Below are 18,677 nucleotides of genomic sequence, written 5' to 3'. Positions count from 1 at the left end.
TCTCTTAGAGTACATTCTTCATGTTCCTGGAATATGTAACAGAGAGCTTTCCCAAAGAAGCTGCCAATTTAATTATGTCTGACAAATTGTGAGCCATAGAGGAATTAAGTAAAACATTTTATAAGTGTAGTCTAATGGACTGACTCTCTCCACCACAGCCTAGAGATGTAAGGTGCTCCCAGATTAGGTTATGTAAGATCCCATCACATTTTGCTGAGCGTGAGGTTGAGAGTATTAATTGGTGGAAATAGCCCACCAACATTCACCCACCCACCAGTGTACAGTGCCCCCTTCTCTCCACTTCAGTGTGCCTCTCTTCCCACACCAGGCTGCCTGCTACTACGTACTCTGTATATATAAATGGAAGCAGTTTAGCCACAGCGAGTTTTCCTCAGTGACGTTGTACACAGCAGCAGGTCTGAAGAGAAACCTCTGTGATTTAATTAGATGGGACATTTTATATCCGTTGCAAGATTAAGATGTTGTCTAAAACTGATCACAATTGTTTTGTTGTCGGATGTGTGTAGCATATTGAGGAAGTGAAGTTGAGGTAAGGCAGAAGACGATTACTTGTGATAAAACGCTGTTGGAGTGTGTGTAACGGACTGTAAGTGAGGACTGGGAGAGGCGCTAGTTGGCTGCCATTTGGTGGGAATGCAGCTCAGGTGGACTGAGTGGTTGGGAAATATCAGACAGAATGTATCTCATCAAACAGCTGTTTGACTGCTTCTACATCAAGTGGACGCCACATCATTTTCACAGTGATCGAGGAAGGTATGGCTGAGGTAGTTGTATAATGGGGAATAACATTATGATGAGCAGGATTAGGTCATACCAGTCAGATGGTTGTGTTTATATGAAGGAATTTGACCAATTATATTTTTATAAGTGCAGATTGACATCCTTTGTTTTCATTTGCAGGAAATTTTGGTGTTTTCTTTCAGTCCATTATGTTTTTGAATGGGGTAGTGTTCATATGTCTAGTATGATGTCTGATGCAATGATCTTTTTAAGTCCTTCCTTTTCCTTACTGCTGGACATCAGTCGTGCTTCTGGTGGAAGGGGCATCTAACTGCACTGTAATTCTATGTCACAGATTCCTTTAAGCAATATTTTTAATTGGGAAGAATTCACATTGTTGTGTATCCATCTTATGTTAACTGTCAGTGTATTAAACTGACTTGCATCTTTTTTCATTCATCTTTTTGATACTTACTGGGATATGTTCTGGTATTTAATACAACGGACGTTATGTTAAATCATTGTTGTCACACTATATCTTTCAAATTAACTCCTTATCATTGACAATAACCAACAATTTTGAACTTTGTTGGGCATGTAGTTAAGTGGTGGCAGCCATTGGTATGGCTCCTTTTTTTAGCAAATTTTGTTATGTTTAAGGTCTTTTTGTACTTGAAATATGTGAAAGGTTATGAGTATTTGTTGATAGACTTCATGCAGCACACGTGTGTTATGATGTTAACTGATTTTCCAATGCTGTTTGTAGAGAATTCAGTATGTACAGAAACCTGTATTTTTCCAGTGCTACAGTAGTGGATGTTTTTGATGGCTGGTAAGCTCACTCTGCATGTTTGTCTTTCACAGCATGCATCCAAATGAGGGAGCTTGTTCATTGCATGTTTATGTGGCAGTAAGACTGAGGTTGTTGAGTAACCTTGCACATTCTCAAATGTTGGCATATTACTCTTGATTATTCTCAGTAGCTGATATTTTAACCTGGATTTTCCCTGGTCAGTATTTCATCCTGGGTATTCCCAACAGTCACCGTTTTATCCTGGGTATTCCCAACAGTCACTGGTTTATCCTGGGTATTCCCAAGTCACTGTTTTATCCTGGGTATTCCCAACAGTCACTGGTTTATCCTGGGTATTCCCAAGTCACTGTTTTATCCTGGGTATTCCCAACAGTCACTGGTTTATCCTGGGTATTCCCAACAGTCACTGGTTTATCCTGGGTATTCCCAAGTCACTGTTTTATCCTGGGTATTCCCAAGTCACTGGTTTATCCTGGGTATTCCCAAGTCACTGTTTTAACCTGGGTATTCCCAACAGTCACTGGTTTATCCTGGGTATTCCCAAGTCACTGTTTTATCCTGGGTATTCCCAACAGTCACTGTTTTATCCTGGGTATTCCCAACAGTCACTGGTTTATCCTGGGTATTCCCAAGTCACCGTTTTATCCTGGGTATTCCCAACAGTCACTGGTTTATCCTGGGTATTCCCAAGTCACTGTTTTATCCTGGGTATTCCCAACAGTCACCGTTGTATCCTGAGTATTCCCAGCCGTCACTGTTTTATCTTGGGTATTCCCAAGTCACTGTTTTATCCTGGGTATTCCCAACAGTCACTGTTTTATCCTGGGTATTCCCAACAGTCACCGTTTTATCCTGAGTATTCCCAGCCGTCACTGTTTTATCCTTGGTATTACCTACAGTACTTGGGTACTCACAACTCTACCTGGGTATTCTCAACTGTAGATGTTTATCCTGAGTATTCACAACTGTACCTGGTTATTCTCAACCAGCTGTAGGTGTTTATCCTGGGTAGTCCCACCAGCAAATATGGTGTCCTGATAATTCCCAGCAATGTTTTATCCTGTGTATTCCCAACAGTAAGTGTTTTATCCTGGTTATTCCCAACAGTAAGTGTTTTATCCTGGTTATTCCCAACAGTAAGTGTTTTATCCTGGTTATTCCCAACTGTAGGTGAGATGCATCAATAAGATATGAGTATAGGATGGAGTTACATGGTTAACAGGAATGTTAATGGACTTACTACGTTATACAAATGGACATTTTATGCATGAGGGTTGATTGTGTTGTGGTTCAGGAAGCAAAGGTGACATGGCAATGTTATGTCAGGTTACACCCATCCTCGGTAGCAGGCAGCACATGTGGAAATTAGGGTAAACTTTGTTCCTGCAAAGCTGTCATAATGCAGCAGTCAACAAGTGAAAATTAAATCTAGTAACAGACCAGTCTGGTGTCTGTTTTTATATGGTTATTAGAATAATAAGGCCCAGACTAGTTATGATTTGGTCAAAGTATCCTGATTTTGTTGTTTATTTTTGGTTTGAACTCTATATGATATAGGAAAACTATTAAAAAAACACAAAACCACAACGAAAACACCCAACTCTTGTTGGACGTGTGTACAGATTTAGAATTGATCCGGTCACTCTTATATTGGAATACTGCTAATGTGCCTTAAAACTGAAATCAACTTAAAGGTCACATGCAACGTAAAACAGAACTTTGCAGATTCTGGTACCTTTCGGTATGCACTTACCGAAACAAATCATAAAAAATGCCAATTCAACCTATAAAGTTGAAAAAAAAAGCAATGAAAAAAAAAGCCCACGAAATCGGAGTTCAAACGTTTCACTAAATTCCCCCCAGCGCTGGGGGGAAAACTGGTTTCAACAGCTATGCTGCGCTGAGTCCATAACACATGGGCAGTGAATAGGTTCGCGGAGCTTGAAACAGTATGCATGCCCAGCGTCTGAGGTCATGAGCAGTAGTCTAATCTTGGTTGTGTACACAAACAAGTAAATAATCTACTCGTTACGTAAAACAACTTGTTGATTGTGGTAAGCAGTCTCTGTCACAGAGAAAGCTCAGTGTCTGGTTTATTCACACCTATATGTCTGTCTGCTAAAGACAACATGCAAATACACAGCTTCAATCATTGACCACGTGCAATTTGAACTTAACACCTATCAGACTATACGACATAAAGAAAATAAGTTGATTTATGACTCATGCACCTGAGTCCCGTGTCTGCCACATTATGTAATTAGGCACGTGTGATACACATGACATGTTTTTATGTCTGTGGGTTGTAAACAAACTACATTCATTTTTTTCGGATGACTGGATCTGACGGAAACTGGTGCAAACTCTTGTCAGTTTCAAGTCCTGCTTTGTACTTGGACGAATAACAGATTCCAGCCACCAGTAGTTTACCATCTCAACTGAGATGATTTTTTATTCGATCGAGCGCAAATTCAGAGAACATGTATTTTCCAAACCCAACATCTCTATATACATTCTTCATGGATAACGACTTCTTTTCGTGTATATGATTTTGTTTGACAACAGTATATGAATCCATACTGAAACGACGCATCAAGTACACAAAAAGAAGTTCTTATCCATAAAGAATCTTACTTTCTTGTGACTGGCTATACTTCTAAAATGCCCATCAAATATATTTCTATACACACAATGAACCCTCAGCATATCAGCAAATGAAACAGCCAATCGGAAGCCGTTTTTACACTTGAGTGCATATCCACCCGCTATGACTGGGTTCGGTCTCCCGAGGGCTTCCCCGAGGGGAAGTAAGCCCAAGTACAAAATATTGCACTTTTGAATCGCGATTGTACACTTATAATTGTGTTTATTTGTTTTTTTAAAAGCAGCAATGTATGTTATATGTCATGAATAAGTGATAAATGTGTTTTAATTATGTTTGATTTTTTGGTTGCATGTGACCTTTAACAATTCTACTAAGTAATCTGTGCAGTACATTAAGGCAATTCCAAGACTGCATCAGATTTTGTCTACAGGATAGAAGTTTATATGTGCATGCTGCAGGGATACCAAAATGTTTTGGGATACAAAAATGTGTCTATTGCCACAGGGCGAGTAACTTTAAGAAAGTAACTTGTTCTGACTAGGTTTCCACTTGCCCTGATTTTCATGACAAGTCATGTTGACATAATTGTGAACGAATAAATCAACATGGTGTTTGATGTTAATGTTTAGTGGATTGTTTAATGAGAGGTGATGAATAAGAAAGAAAGATAACTCTACTTTATTATCATTTTGAAATTTAGTAGCTACATTCTGAGCAGATATGAAATGAAATCCAAGTTTATTTTCAGTTTGAAAACATAAGCCAAAATTATCTAGTAGCCCACAGGAAAGTAAGATGCCATTATTTGATTGCCCAAAATGAAAACAGACTTGTCCCGGGCGTGGGGTGATGGGATTTTTAATCCCTGATGCTGTCTGTAACTCAGTTTGCTAGTAAAAGTTCCAAGTCAAATTTAGTTGAGAACCGTATGGTTACATGTATTAAGAATATGCTCTTCAGGTACTACTATTGCTTGAAGAAGATGTGACTGCATTACAACATATTGCTGTGGAAAATACTTTTGCCTGCTGTCATGTATTTTAGTAATCATGAATTACATTTGATCAATTTTGATATGGAAAGATTTCAATCATTTAAAATCAAGTTTGTGGAACTCAAGTTATTTTATTCATGTGGTTGATTTCTTTCAGTGATGGGGGTTTCTTGTCGCACAACACATCACGGGACACATATCCGGCACCTGCTCCAACCAAGGTTGTTAACTTCAATTCCTCAGAAGAGAACACTAGATCGGATCAGTACTATGATATTCCTGCATATGAAGAGTATATTGTGAGTATATGCACTATCAAATGATTCTATGTGCATTCATTATTTGAAATGACAAGTCCTGGTTCACCTAATGATACGTTGTACAGCATAGCTTATTTAAGCTTGTTTTTTTGTGCATTGTGTGAATGACTGTTCCCTTCCATGCAGCAGACAGCACACAGTCAAGTATTAATGAGTGGTGGTGTATGGGGCATGCAGTGCACTAAAGTGTGTGTCTAGGGAGGATTCCTGTCATGGACAAACTGTTAGCTAGATATTCTGTACTGCATATTTAATGCATAACACCTCCGCAACATCCATCATTACTAAATCATGTCGCATCTGTTGGAATAGACATTGGATGTTAGCAGTATCACAATCAGTACATGTTGTTTTTCTTTTCACGGCAGACCTGTGAATGTCCAGGGTAGAATATGCCTTCAGCAGCCCATGCTTGCCATAGAAGACGATTATGCTTGTTGTAAGAGGCAACTAAGGGGATTGGGTGGTCAGGCTCGCTGACATGGTTGACACATGTTATCGGTTCCCAATTCAGTAGATTGATGCTCATGTTGTTGAACACTGGATTGTCTGGTCGAGGCTCAATTATTTACAAACCACTGCCATATTGGAATATTGCTGAGTGCAGCTTAAAACTACACACACTCACTCACAATCTTTTCACGTCTGGTTTCAAACCACAGTGGTATTAAACCAAGCAAGGCCAACACATAATAGTATTAAAACAAAATTGATAAAATTTATTAATTGATTGTGTGTACTACACAAGGAAATATGGTAGATTATTTTCTTAAAAGTGAAAATATTGTGGGAGGTTGGAACAAAAGGAACAGAATGTCCTACTAAGAGTGGAGAAATAAAATTATGCATCAATGTTGAGTGTCAAGACACAATACGCCTTGCCTTGTCCGAAAGGGTTTGTTGTATCTCTCTCAATGAGAGCCAAGCCTTGTTATCATCCTCTTGAAGCTTGTCACCCTTAAGTTTGACAATTAACATGTGTTGCTTTATCTATTCATTTCATCAATAAAGACACTGTGTATGTGTGCTTATAGGTGTATGTGTCTTTCAATCTAATCATACAAACATTTCAGAGTTTTCCCCTCAATTCATTTTCACAGATATATTTTGCCAGTTTCGAAGGGATATTGCTTTTCTCTTAGTATTTAGAATAGTTCTGTCTTGAAAACAGCTCCTACTCCGAAGAAATTTACATAGCAATATTCCAATTGTCACTGCCTGATCATAGAGCTATGATCTGAGGATGGTGTCAAGGATTTGCATACAACATTCAATGTATGTTTGAAGGTGCACCGCTGTATGACAAAGTGCCTCAAAATAGAGGCCAGAAGTGCTGTGTTGGATTGTGTGTCTGAAGTCCTATGCTGGACTGTGTGCCAAAAGTGCTGTGCTGTGTTGGATTGTGTGCCTTAAGTCCTGTGCTGTTTTTACTGTTTGCCTGAAGTGCTGTGTTGGACCATGTGCCTGAGGTACTGTATTGAACTGTGTGCCTGAAGTGCTGTGTTGGACCATGTGCCTGAGGTACTGTATTGAACTGTGTGCCTGAAGTGCTGTGTTGGACCATGTGCCTGAAGTACTGTATTGAACTGTGTGCCTGAAGTGCTGTGTTGGGCCATGTGCCTGTAGTGCTGTGTTGGACTGTGTTTGAGCAGAGACAATGTCTATTATATGGTCTCTGGTTTGAGATATTGTGTTAGATTTTGCTTGTAGTATTTTGTTTCACATTGCTGTATACACTGTGTGTGTTTGTCAGTATGTCTGTTTGTCTGTGTGTGCGTGTGTGTCTGTGCTGGTTGTTTTGTGAATATTTTTGTAATGGAACACAGCCCATACTCAATAAAGTATTGTTTCTGAGGACTCTGTGGCAGTCCATCAAATAGATTAGACAAAAAAGGTTAGTCCTCATGGGATTTGTTTGTGTACTCTATAACTTTCATCATTTGTAAGTAAAAACACGTCTTTGTTCTTCCTTAACCAGTATGAGTAACATGACTAACATGCACAATACTGTTCCAACTATATGATGAGAAGTCATATATATCGTTGTTGTTATTGGAGATACAGGATTTATGATTTTGTTAATTAGAGTGTGTGAGGATGATGTCAGTCTGTAATTAGAGTTACAGTCAGGTTACAGACAATTGATGAGATTAAGCCGTTGACATACGGAAGGTGAATCAATACATGTGTATATCTTCATTAGTATGGCCTATTAAGATACCTTGAAAACTCCCTACAGGCAGAAGAAACCACTGCATGGTGGTCCATCTGTAGCAGAATACAAAGTGGAGTCAGTGCATGGCGGTACATGTTTAGTAGAATACAGACAAGTGACAGCTGGGGTCAGTGCATTGTGGAATATCTGTAGTAGAATACAGACAGGGTCAGTGCATGGTGGTACAGGCAGTGTAGAATTTAGACCAGAAAATGCATCTTCTAAGATGAATATTGTATCACCAGCAGCTCTGTTTACTTAACACTAAATTAAACATGGCTGTTATTGCTCCCAGCGATATACTTCAGCTTCATTCACTTTCTTTTGAAAGAAATATTCAGTGTATACCTGTCTCAATTTTATTCCAGTAACAAAGGTTGTTGTGTTAGAAGTACTTGAGAAATATTCAGTTGATGCTGCATTGTTTGTACATGGATACATTCTCCTGAAGTTCCATTTCTACACTGTGTACTGTGTCCTAGTGGCAGTTTATGGAAATCAATGAATGTGCATGCAGACTAAATTGACCCCAGTTTTCCTCCTGCTTGTCCGTGCTGAGCAGATGATGGTCATTGATCACATTCCCTCCTTTGTCCTCAGCTTGGCATTCAGGGAATCTGAAAGACATGATCATATGGCACTCATTTATAGGTCAAGTTTGTCCCTTCCCACCAGACACAAAAGGATAACAGAGCATTTATGGCAGGCATATTGAACTCAACCTGTTGTAACTCAATAAGTCAATACAGATCTGATGCAAAGAGAATACACAATGAAATCTGAATGCCCTACCAAGGGAGGTAACTCTTTCGGGACTGTTGATCAGGGACCAGGTGTAGCTGAGCTCACTTTGTGTTGCTTGGAACATTGATACTATCTTTATTACCAGTAAACACAGGGTTAGATGTGGTCTTCAGTCATTTGTTACAGGACCAATAAAGGTCCAACTTACACACAGCCTATTGCAAAAGCAGTCCAAAATGAGAAGTGGGCAAGTTGTATTTCAAGTTACACTTTCTTTTTAAAGTACAAATTCTAGTACTTTTTTGGTGGAGTCCAGTACTAGAATTTGTACTTTACTAAGAAAGTGTAATCCCAAATATGACATATGTTGCATTTGACCACTTTCTAAATGGCATTGTGTAATCATGTATTTCACTCAGCCTGAAACATACTTTTTAATAAAAAAAGTGAAAAGCTTTTTCACTACAATTCAAAATGTACAATGCAATAAAAATATATGCATATAAAAAAGAACAGAGAAAATTTTGTGCAACTTTAGATATCAGTTTAAATAAAATGCAAAATGTGTTTGTTTTGTTGTGTAAGTTGTTAAATGGTAAACTGACAGGCAGTGTCTAACACACTTACACTTGACTGAGTGTTGGATACTAGCTGCAGCTGTGTGACAAAGGTAAATAAGGCTGATGGCTTTATCATGACACTGGCTGCTGTCCTCAATACCATTAATAACGTCAACAGATTTTACATGCTGCATACTGTCAGTACAAGCTTAGTTCTCTCTTTATTGCATGGGTTGCGAATCTTCTAACCTTAAAATATTAATTAATAAATAATGTCAAGATGAGAAGTTGTTTATACATATGACTGATTGTAAAATCACTTTTACAAAGCAAATAGGTAAAGTGATATTTGCTTTAATTATACACAAATACACAAATTTTTCCAGCAAAAAAAAGCAACATTTTACAAAGTAGAGATCATCATCTTCTTGTTTTAGAAAGTAACTTTAGGATAATTTTATAATATTATTCTGTAAGATGCTTTTTTTCTCCTGTTTCCCACCCAACAACAAATATTTTCAGTTTACAAATTTTGTGTACAGGTTTATATAATGTTTCTACAAATATGTAAGTCTAGCTCTTGCTAGGGTTGTTACAAAGCTATGTTTGATTTAATTTAGGAGCCCTTCAAGTGGTATATTCTTGCTGTTTCTTTAATTGTTCAACAGTACATGATTCAACTATACTGCAGTGTACATTTTCAGTTCAAACAGTGCTGATATATTATTTTTGTTTGTGGCAATCCATATTTCTTTCACATGCCTATCTCCATTTTGCCGAAGGTGATAACATTTGAAATATTTTGCCTTCTACTAGAAATGCAATTGATCTGTCCTTTGTAATAACTGCATAGGTTATGCCAAATAAAGACATACATGGATCTTATTCAGGGTAGAAGGTAAATGACACTCTGGATATGTTGAGATGACATCCCAGGATATCAAGTGTTGGTAAATGTGATTGTTTGGTAAGCTTTAGCTTTGTGTGTTATGTCCACATTAACACATGCATCACTGACAAGATATGGCTTGTGTGTTGTTGCCCTTGATTCATTGTTTGGGGCTGGATGTGATGCAATGTGAAGAATGTGTGCTGTAGGGATAGTACAGACATTTTATTTCCCACTAAGGGACACAATGAAAGTGTACTATTGATATCACGCAATGCTGGCTGAAATAATAACACAGGGTTTAATGTGTGGATGGGATTACTAAGGGATAGTCCTACTTCACCTGACATATATATATTCAGTATGAACTGGAGTATGGAGACAATTATACTGACCAATTGATATGTTGTAAAGTTGTTACTTGAATGAGGATTGGCAGATTTCCAAGCCCAACCCACTGTGTTGTGTCAGGTTGTAGGCGGTTACATGTAGGACAACCTATCCCCTCCCACATTGTCAGCTAGTGCAGATGCAATAAACTTACATTGTCGGTATGGTCTTTGAGTTTCTTGTGTCTGGACAGTCTTGGGTATTTGGAGTTTTTACTTTCTAAAGTCACTGAAAATATAGGAAACTTACCTTCATAAGTTATTTATCATTAAAATTAATTGAGCTCACACATCTATGAAGATACAACATGAATTTTGCATTTAAGCTATTTTCATGAAACTAAACTTAATCACTCAAACAGAACTTGATAGACGTATTGTGAGTATTGTCTCTACCAGACCTAAAGTGTCTGTTGATTGTGAGTGTTTCTCTCCTGCACATGGACACTCTATCCACAAGATCTCACCTTTACTGTCATCATGAAGGGCACATCGAGGGGCAATGTTTGGACAGTGATAAATTTCCAAGGCAGCAACACATTTACTTGTGTCTTCTGTGAATGAATGAACATTCTTTAATGTGTCCTGACCCAAGAGTATCATGACATAAGAGGGACTAATATCTACAGCCTTAATAGACAAGCACCTCACAGGGTTCTCATTTAAGTGATGTTAAACCTCCGTTTCAAAAACCTGATTTGAAACATTAATCATTCACAAACCCAAGCTTACAATTGTCCCTTGATTAAATTCAGCCAGGCTTCTTTTTAGCTTCAAATCCCTCCACAGATTTTGTTTGTTAGAATGTGTTGTCTAATCAGCCTAGACATAGACAAAGGAAACAGAAAAAGTTTATCCTTGCCCTATGCTTGCCAGCATGAATTCCAGCAAAATTGCCCAGTCAGGGCGATGACAAGCAAATTAACAAAGCCTGATTAATTAGTCATTTCATTATGAAGGTCCCAAGCTTGTGGTTTGAGGTGAGTGAGCTGGCTTACCTTGCTGACCCACACCAGGTGAGTGGAGTTCAGCTAACACAAGCCACCCTTCCTTGTCCCTCCAGTATTCAAGGGCAGGGTACACTACCTCGCTATAGCACACAGCAATATTCACATGTCTTAGTTCTTTTGGGTCACTGCTGTGGGAAAAATATTCAAGTTGAACAAATAATAGTTCACATGTAAAATTCTTTGATCAGAGGCTTTGCTATTAGCTTTGAAATGTTTTGCCTTATAAAGAATATAGCACCACTATCAGTATACATTTAAAATCCTGATGTTTTCATGAATGAAATGTGGGCATTGAAGTTGCCACATACTTCATGTAGGTAAACAAGCCAGCAATGCATTATTGACAGATATAATTTTGGATATGTAGAAGTCTTTTGTATGACATAACCTAAAAATAGCATTCAGGTAAGGAGTTAGGAGCCATACCACACAGCCAGCGAGGTAGCGCACGTCACAGTTGGTGTATTGTGTTATGAATGTATGCAGGGTCGTGTCACTGGTCTACATACAGGCCTGGTAGAGAGAGGCTGTCTCTTTAAACGGTAGACATCTACCAGGATCAGGGCTTTGGTAGCGGCCTTACAATTCCACTGAAGCGGGGATCCCAGTCAGGATCATGAGACATAGGCAGAAGGGATTAGGACAGATGGGGATAGACCACAATTGAAGCTTGACTGCACTGAACACTGTCACCGATTAGTGAGAGGACTGCCAAACACTGGGATATTGCTGTCTTATCAAGGGACCAACCTTACTTGAACATCTGTAATGGAAGTACATCATTCTGATCATTCCCTGAAAATATTCAAATATTTATTTTGTGAACAGACCTGTGATGTATGAAACTGGACAGCTATAAGACAATATCTTCAGGAGTGCTTGAGACTGGATTCACCGAGGGTCAAATGATTATATAAGTGTGTGTTTCAATGCTTTAACCCACATTGACACTCCGTTAAAGCAGAATGCATTCCATGCATGACATCTGTAAGACTAGAATCTGTCAAGTGCTGGGTTGAAGTCGCCTGTCAGCAATAGCTGTGAAGTTTTTAGTTACAAGGGTCTGCAGTAGCCAAGATCAGCTGCCTGGGCTAAGTCTGTGTCAGCGTAGTCATAGTGAGAGAGGTGTGCCCTGATTGTCTCATCACAATGTACAAAGCTTTCTTGTAAAGTAAAAATGGCCTACTTGATTCAGCTGACTTTACAGAGTTTGTAACCACTGGATAATTGTTTTCATGAGGTGACTAGCTGGGGAAAAGTTGCCTGGACAGTGTGTTGTGTGATTCCCCTATGGTGGAATGTACTGTTCATAGATTGGCGGATACATTGGATGATACCTAAACCTTTTACAATTCAGAGGAGGATCTACTTTTGAATCAATAGCAAGGTTTTCATAGCAGGAAGGGATACGCCTATGACAGGACTAACTGCTTGCTCTGCCAGATAATACAGAGTCTATAAAAGGAATTACAGATATTTATTACACAAGATAACACATCCTTTATTTGCCGTTACAAGTGGGACACAAATTAAGGAAGGTGTTTGTGAAATGTGTGCAGTGGTTTTTATAGGAAATGTGGGTGTACGTGTCATCTCTTCTGACAACTGTTCAACCAATGGAGTAAAACATATGGCATGTCGACAGAAGTAGATGTTTGACTTCAATTTGGATCAAGTAATTGATGTAATATGCATCAACTGGCAAACACAAGAGCTTGTTCAGCTTTGGAACAGGTTACGATTATCAACAATATTCAGGTTTACGTATGTGATTACTCCAGATATAGCCATTGTTAACATACCTAAGGATTACTGTGTAAGAATATACCATCCAGGTGTCAAGTGGAAGGTTTTACTGCTCAGGACAGTTTGAAGCAAGTGGGCAAAGGGATTGATTGTATGGTAAGGAAATAGAATTTTGGGGTGTATACAGAAACATTTTAGAGAGAATCTTGTGGTGTCCCCACTTAAACTGATGGTGGTCACAGAGATGGTGGTGTTTATGGCGAGTCCATTTGAGCGTGGATCACAGGCTATTAGGAAGGAGCAAGTGTTCCAGCTTGTCCGATCCAGAAGTGTGAGACACTTTGTAAAAACTGGCAGTGGTGAAAGTGTGACGACTCAAAATGGAGTTCAGCCAGAATCTGCTGGGAAGAGACAAGACACAAAGCCAGAAAGTAGAGTGCAGGAGAAAATTTCACCAAGAAGGCTCATTAATGGTTCAGTCCAGACTGGTCTTTATTCTCGAAGTAGGCATAAAAGCTTTGAGAATTTACCCTCCTCCCAAAATGTGCATGATGATTGTAAGGTTCTTCAGTATTCCAGCTCTGTAGATTCTGAATTAGATAAGACAGATTCATCAGAACAATCTGATAAGAAAGTCTTACCAATTATACTTAAAAAGAAAATCAAAGTTATACGAGGGAAAAAGGGCTTTAGAATTATTTCAGGTGACAAGGGACGATCATCTATTAGTGCTCAAAGACGTTCTTTATCAAGTGCTAATGAAGAAGTGCTAACACAAACTGCTCTAAGCAGGCCAGCATCAATTGTTTCTCAGTCTGATCTCACTCATAGTCATGACAAGTCTGCTGCTCAATGTAGTGGTGATAATCCACATGTGCCAAAAACTACACCAGAAGTTGATAAAGGAAAAGGAACCAAGTCACACGTTTCATTGTCGCACCAGGAAAAACATCCTCAATTCCAGGCAAAACTGTTGGTTGAGCATCTTCCTCAGTCAGATATTTTGCCAAAAAAAGATAAGGTTAAAAAGTCTGTTAAATTTCAGCTAGACAAAACAGAAAGTGATCAGTTGAGAAACATAGGCGAAAAAGTATGTGTTGGACAGAGTGATAGTGAATTGATGCAGGTTCCCCGGGAAACAGGGTTCCAGCTGATAGGGATTCAGAGAGATTCTTCAGTGGAGAGACTGAAGACAGATGTTGAAAACCGACTACATGTCCATGGAAAGACCCTTTCTGATGGAGGTGACAAGAAGGAAAATAGTGTCAATGTGAAGCGTGTTGAAACTTCCCAAAGGTTGCTCAGATCTGGTGCCTCTTTTTCTGGTGTTACAAAACAGTCTCTAACAAAGGAGAAGGTAATTTCGGGATTTGTGCGTAGAAACAGCATCAAATCCAGCCAGCCAGTCGACCATCAGGACAGCAAGCTGGTTGTACGAAGATGTGTTGTCGGAGGTGCTGTTACTTTCAGAGTTGTTCAGCTTCCACCTGCATATGAAGGAGTAAGTGAGGGCTATTTCAGGGATGTTATCAGTTAAGTAGAACTGAAGAAGGAAGTGTTTTTAAACAATTACCACTGTTTATTAAGAATGGATTCATCAAAATAGATGTATTCTACTGGGAACACTTGAGCTCAGTGTTCTGTGGTGTGCTGTATGTAATTGATTGAAATATTTAAGTGACATAATGTTATCTACCATGAGACATGACCAGTGTTGATTGGGGCCGAGTTGATAGAATTTGACCAGTGTCAACTGATGAGTTATTTAAAGTATGATGGGAATGTAGGGGATGAAGGAAGTTTAGTAACCTGGCCAGTGGCGTCTATCTTCAGGCAGTATATGTCAGGCTGACTGTCACCTCACTGACCCAGCTATACATCAGTCAGACTTAATGCTACTAAAAGAAGTATCAATGCTCAAACTTATATTTTTAGGTTATTGTTCAAGATATTAGAGAAATCTGTGCCTGGTGTCAGGTAGAGTAGGTTATGTTCAATGTGTCCATGACACATGCCATGTTAATGTAGGGTGGCACAAGGATCATGCCCACCTCCAAGAGAGGACTTGCCACCACACATTCACTCTTACTCTCAGTCACAATACTTATGGTCCTACTTAAATGTCTTATTTCATTCAGTGTGAAGTGTCTTGCTTAACTTTGTGTAATTCAAGGAGTAAAAGATGAAATAGAATGTTCCTTCTGTTTTGGATGATTGTCTGTGTCTTCTTGTGGTAAGGAATGTCTCCAACTGAACTTTGCAGGTGGGCGTAAGCAGACATGTATAGCAAATGATACTTCACCTTACACTTCCGTTTACATGTTGCATTTATGTAGAATACAAGTGTTCAGTGTAGTGTAGTGGTAGTAATTTGAAAGCCGTGTTGAGTATACGTTAGCCTGGTGTACAGCCATGATTTATATGTTACATGGCCTGCATGCACGGCCTCTGTATGTCAGGGGTATTTATAGAGGGCATTAAGTAAGGTGAATGTGGTATGTCGGACATGCAGACAGGGAGATGGTTGCTGGATTACATGTGACTGGCTTTGTGTGGTTGAGGCTGGCGCCTCTCCCAGCTCTACCTGCACCGATCAACTATGTGGCAGGAATTCACCAGGTCAGCGTCTACATTCAGTGAAGGGACATTTATAAGCATGACATGCGTATGTAGATATATCATGTCATACACAGTGTTATGCAGTAGTGCTTTATTTTTTATGTCTGTAAAATTATCAGCTGAGGTCTAACATAAATGAAGGAAATATATTCTGTTAGCAGAGGCAGTGAACATGAAGTTGAATCTTCTTGATTATATTTTCATCAAAGCTGTCTTTCCTGTTAGTTAGCACAATTACATATTGTTCACTGAATTGATTTTCCTTTTCTGAAAGTAGTTTTCTGCCTTACAACCACATAACTGCATGCAAGAAATTACAGGGCTTAATAGAGTTGACAAACTAACTGGAGAAGTCATGTGGGTTAGATAAACTGTGTGTGTAGCTGCCATCGGATGATAGGCCAAGTGGCCTCAGCACTCACATGTGTAGCTCTCTTGATCAGTGGAAATTGCAAAAGGAAGAATACCAGATTGATAATAGAAGAAAGAATCATAAAGCCCTCATAGAGACTCATTGAAAGTTTTATCACAGTTTGATATTAAATGTGGACACATTAAATCAATCACTGTTCCATACTTGTTCCCACTGGCTGTTTGTATTTCAAGCTGTGTATATAACTGGCAGATTATTGTGGATTTGGGCATGGACATTGATGATGGTCATAAATCCTGTTAGGGAGGACATGTGGACAGAGGTGGAACATCCCTTCCTTCACATCTGCCCCCTTGTCAGGCTGGTCTTGTCTGGACACAGGACCACTATCATCACTGGACAAACACTTTGTCTTCTTTTGTCAGAAACAAAATGTAGAAACATTTATGGTTAGCTTATGGTTGTTGATTCTTTCAATTAGGAGAAAGGTTTGCTAGTAATCTTCCATCTATTGTGAGATTTTTTGGTCTGTTGGGCAGCAACTTATTGTACATTTATCAATGAAGCCTCAGTGGATCTTCAGATGGTGACAGAATGGTCAGCCTTAGCCTGTGTTTGAGTTTCACAATGGATGGTGGGTGCTGTTGGTGGGATTACCATGATTGAAAGCCATTCAGCCAGGATAATGAGAGTATCAACACTCGGTAGTAAGAGCTTGTTGATCACCAAACATATTTCACAGTCACACTTAGGAAATCTGTCATAATCTGAGAGTTGGACATCCTGTCTTCTTACACATTTCAAGGAATAGTGAATACAGGCCCTTGAAAGAATGTTTCCAGAAAGGGGTGTATGTGGACCTGCTCAGGGCCAATGTTCGATCCCCTTCATTTGCAGTTATTGTCTTTGAAAATGCAAACTTGTAATTAAATGTTTCCCAATTCATGTTGATATTGCTATGACTAATCTTTTGTATTTCTTATCTTTCATCTCAATTAAGAAAAAGATGCTTATTTTTATATTATTTCATTGACAGCAATGCTAGAATACCTCAGAATTTAGGACAATAAGCAGTTTATCTGCCAAAGTAACTTAGTTTGGAATCCCAGATAAATCAATCAGTTTGTCTGTAAATCTTTCTGGATCATCATCATCATCATCATCATCATCATCATCATCATCATCATCATCATCATCATTCTTTCTTTTTACCTTAATATGGTCGGGGGCATACAGGGTTGCATTCTGTGTCCGTCTGTCCGAAACTGGGAATGTACTCTATCCACTTCTCCTCAAAAACTACTTCAAAGGTCGCACGCAACCCAAAAAAAATCAAACTTAATTAAAACACAGTTATCACTTGTGTATGATGTATACAATGCATTGGTGATTGTGACAAAACAAATAAACAAAATTATAAGCACATAATCACAAATCAAAAGTGCAATATTTTGTACTTCGGTTTACCTCCCTCAAAATAAAGTAGCCGCAATACCGGACCCAGTCAGAGCTGGTAGGTGTGCACTCAGGTGTAACGACGTCTTGCCACTGGCCACTGGTTCATTTGCAGATACTGTTAGTCGGCTCTCTGTGTTGTTAACCGGCTCTTTGTTTATGGCTTTTAAGCCCGATAGGTGTAAATTTCAAATTGCATGTGGTCAATGATTGAAGTTGTGCATTGCATATTGTTATTAGACAGGCAGACAGACATATAGGTTTCAATACACCAGACACTGAGTCTGCTTATCACAATCAACATGTTTTTTATGTAACAAGCAGAAATTTACTTGTTTGTGTACAAAACCAAGATTAGACAACAGCTCACGACCTCATACTCCGAACAGGCATACTGTTTCAAGCTCCGCAAACCTACTCACAGCACATGCATTTTGAGCGAAGCATAGCTGTTGAAACCACCTTTTCCCCAGCACTGGGAGATACTTAGTGAATCGTATGAACTGATTTCGCAGGGTTTTATTTCAACTTTATAGGTTGAATTGGCACTTTTGATGATTTGTTTCGGTAAGTGCACACCCAAAGGTATCAGAATCTGCAAAGTTGTGTTTTACGTTGCACGTGACCTTTGAGGAATTCAATGAACTTATGCATGAACTTTCTTGGGACTTTCATGGTGCGCATCTCACATTTTGTTTTTGTATTTTATTGGGTTTTTTTTTGTAAGTTTTGAGATATTTGAACATAGGTACATTTTGCAAAATTTCTCTATGATGATAGTGTAATAGGGGATGAGGGTGGGGTAGGGGGGTGTACGTTATCCACTTCTCAAAAACCACTTTATGGAATTCTTTTTGGGTTACACATGTACGCTAAATGTGTGCCTCTCATATTTTGATTTTGTTTTTTATTTAATTTTTTTTGCAATTTTAATGCCATTTGGACTTTCATAAATTTGGTTGAATTTTTCTCTGAATGGTTTGTTATAGGGGAGGTTTATGTTATCCACTTTTCCTCAAAAACTACTTTATGGAATACATTTAGATTACACAGGTGCTTTATAGAGGGACCCTAACAGTGTCTCATATTTTGATTGTGTATCTGATATATTTTTTCAATTTCAATGTTGTTTGAAGTGACATAAATTATGTTGAATTTCTCTCCAAATTAGTGAATATAGTGTTATAGATTATGAAGTCTATC

General features: G+C 38.7%; 1 protein-coding gene across 18 annotated transcripts in view; it reads left to right on the top strand.

The window, feature by feature from the left end:
• Window positions 1-18,677, top strand: part of LOC137256387 (tyrosine-protein phosphatase non-receptor type 4-like) — a 121,595-nt gene that overhangs the window by 87,120 nt on the left and 15,798 nt on the right. For all 18 annotated transcript variants that reach the window (XM_067794234.1, XM_067794225.1, XM_067794233.1 and 15 more), the window contains one exon: window positions 5,312-5,453. In XM_067794234.1, coding sequence (XP_067650335.1) covers window positions 5,312-5,453 — 142 coding nt within the window. The remainder of the gene's footprint in view (window positions 1-5,311; window positions 5,454-18,677) is intronic.

This window comes from Haliotis asinina, chromosome 11, assembly GCF_037392515.1.
Source record: "Haliotis asinina isolate JCU_RB_2024 chromosome 11, JCU_Hal_asi_v2, whole genome shotgun sequence".
Classification (NCBI taxonomy): domain Eukaryota; kingdom Metazoa; phylum Mollusca; class Gastropoda; order Lepetellida; family Haliotidae; genus Haliotis; species Haliotis asinina.
The sequence above is the reverse complement of the archived record's forward strand: the minus strand, read 5'-3'. Positions and strand labels throughout refer to the sequence as shown.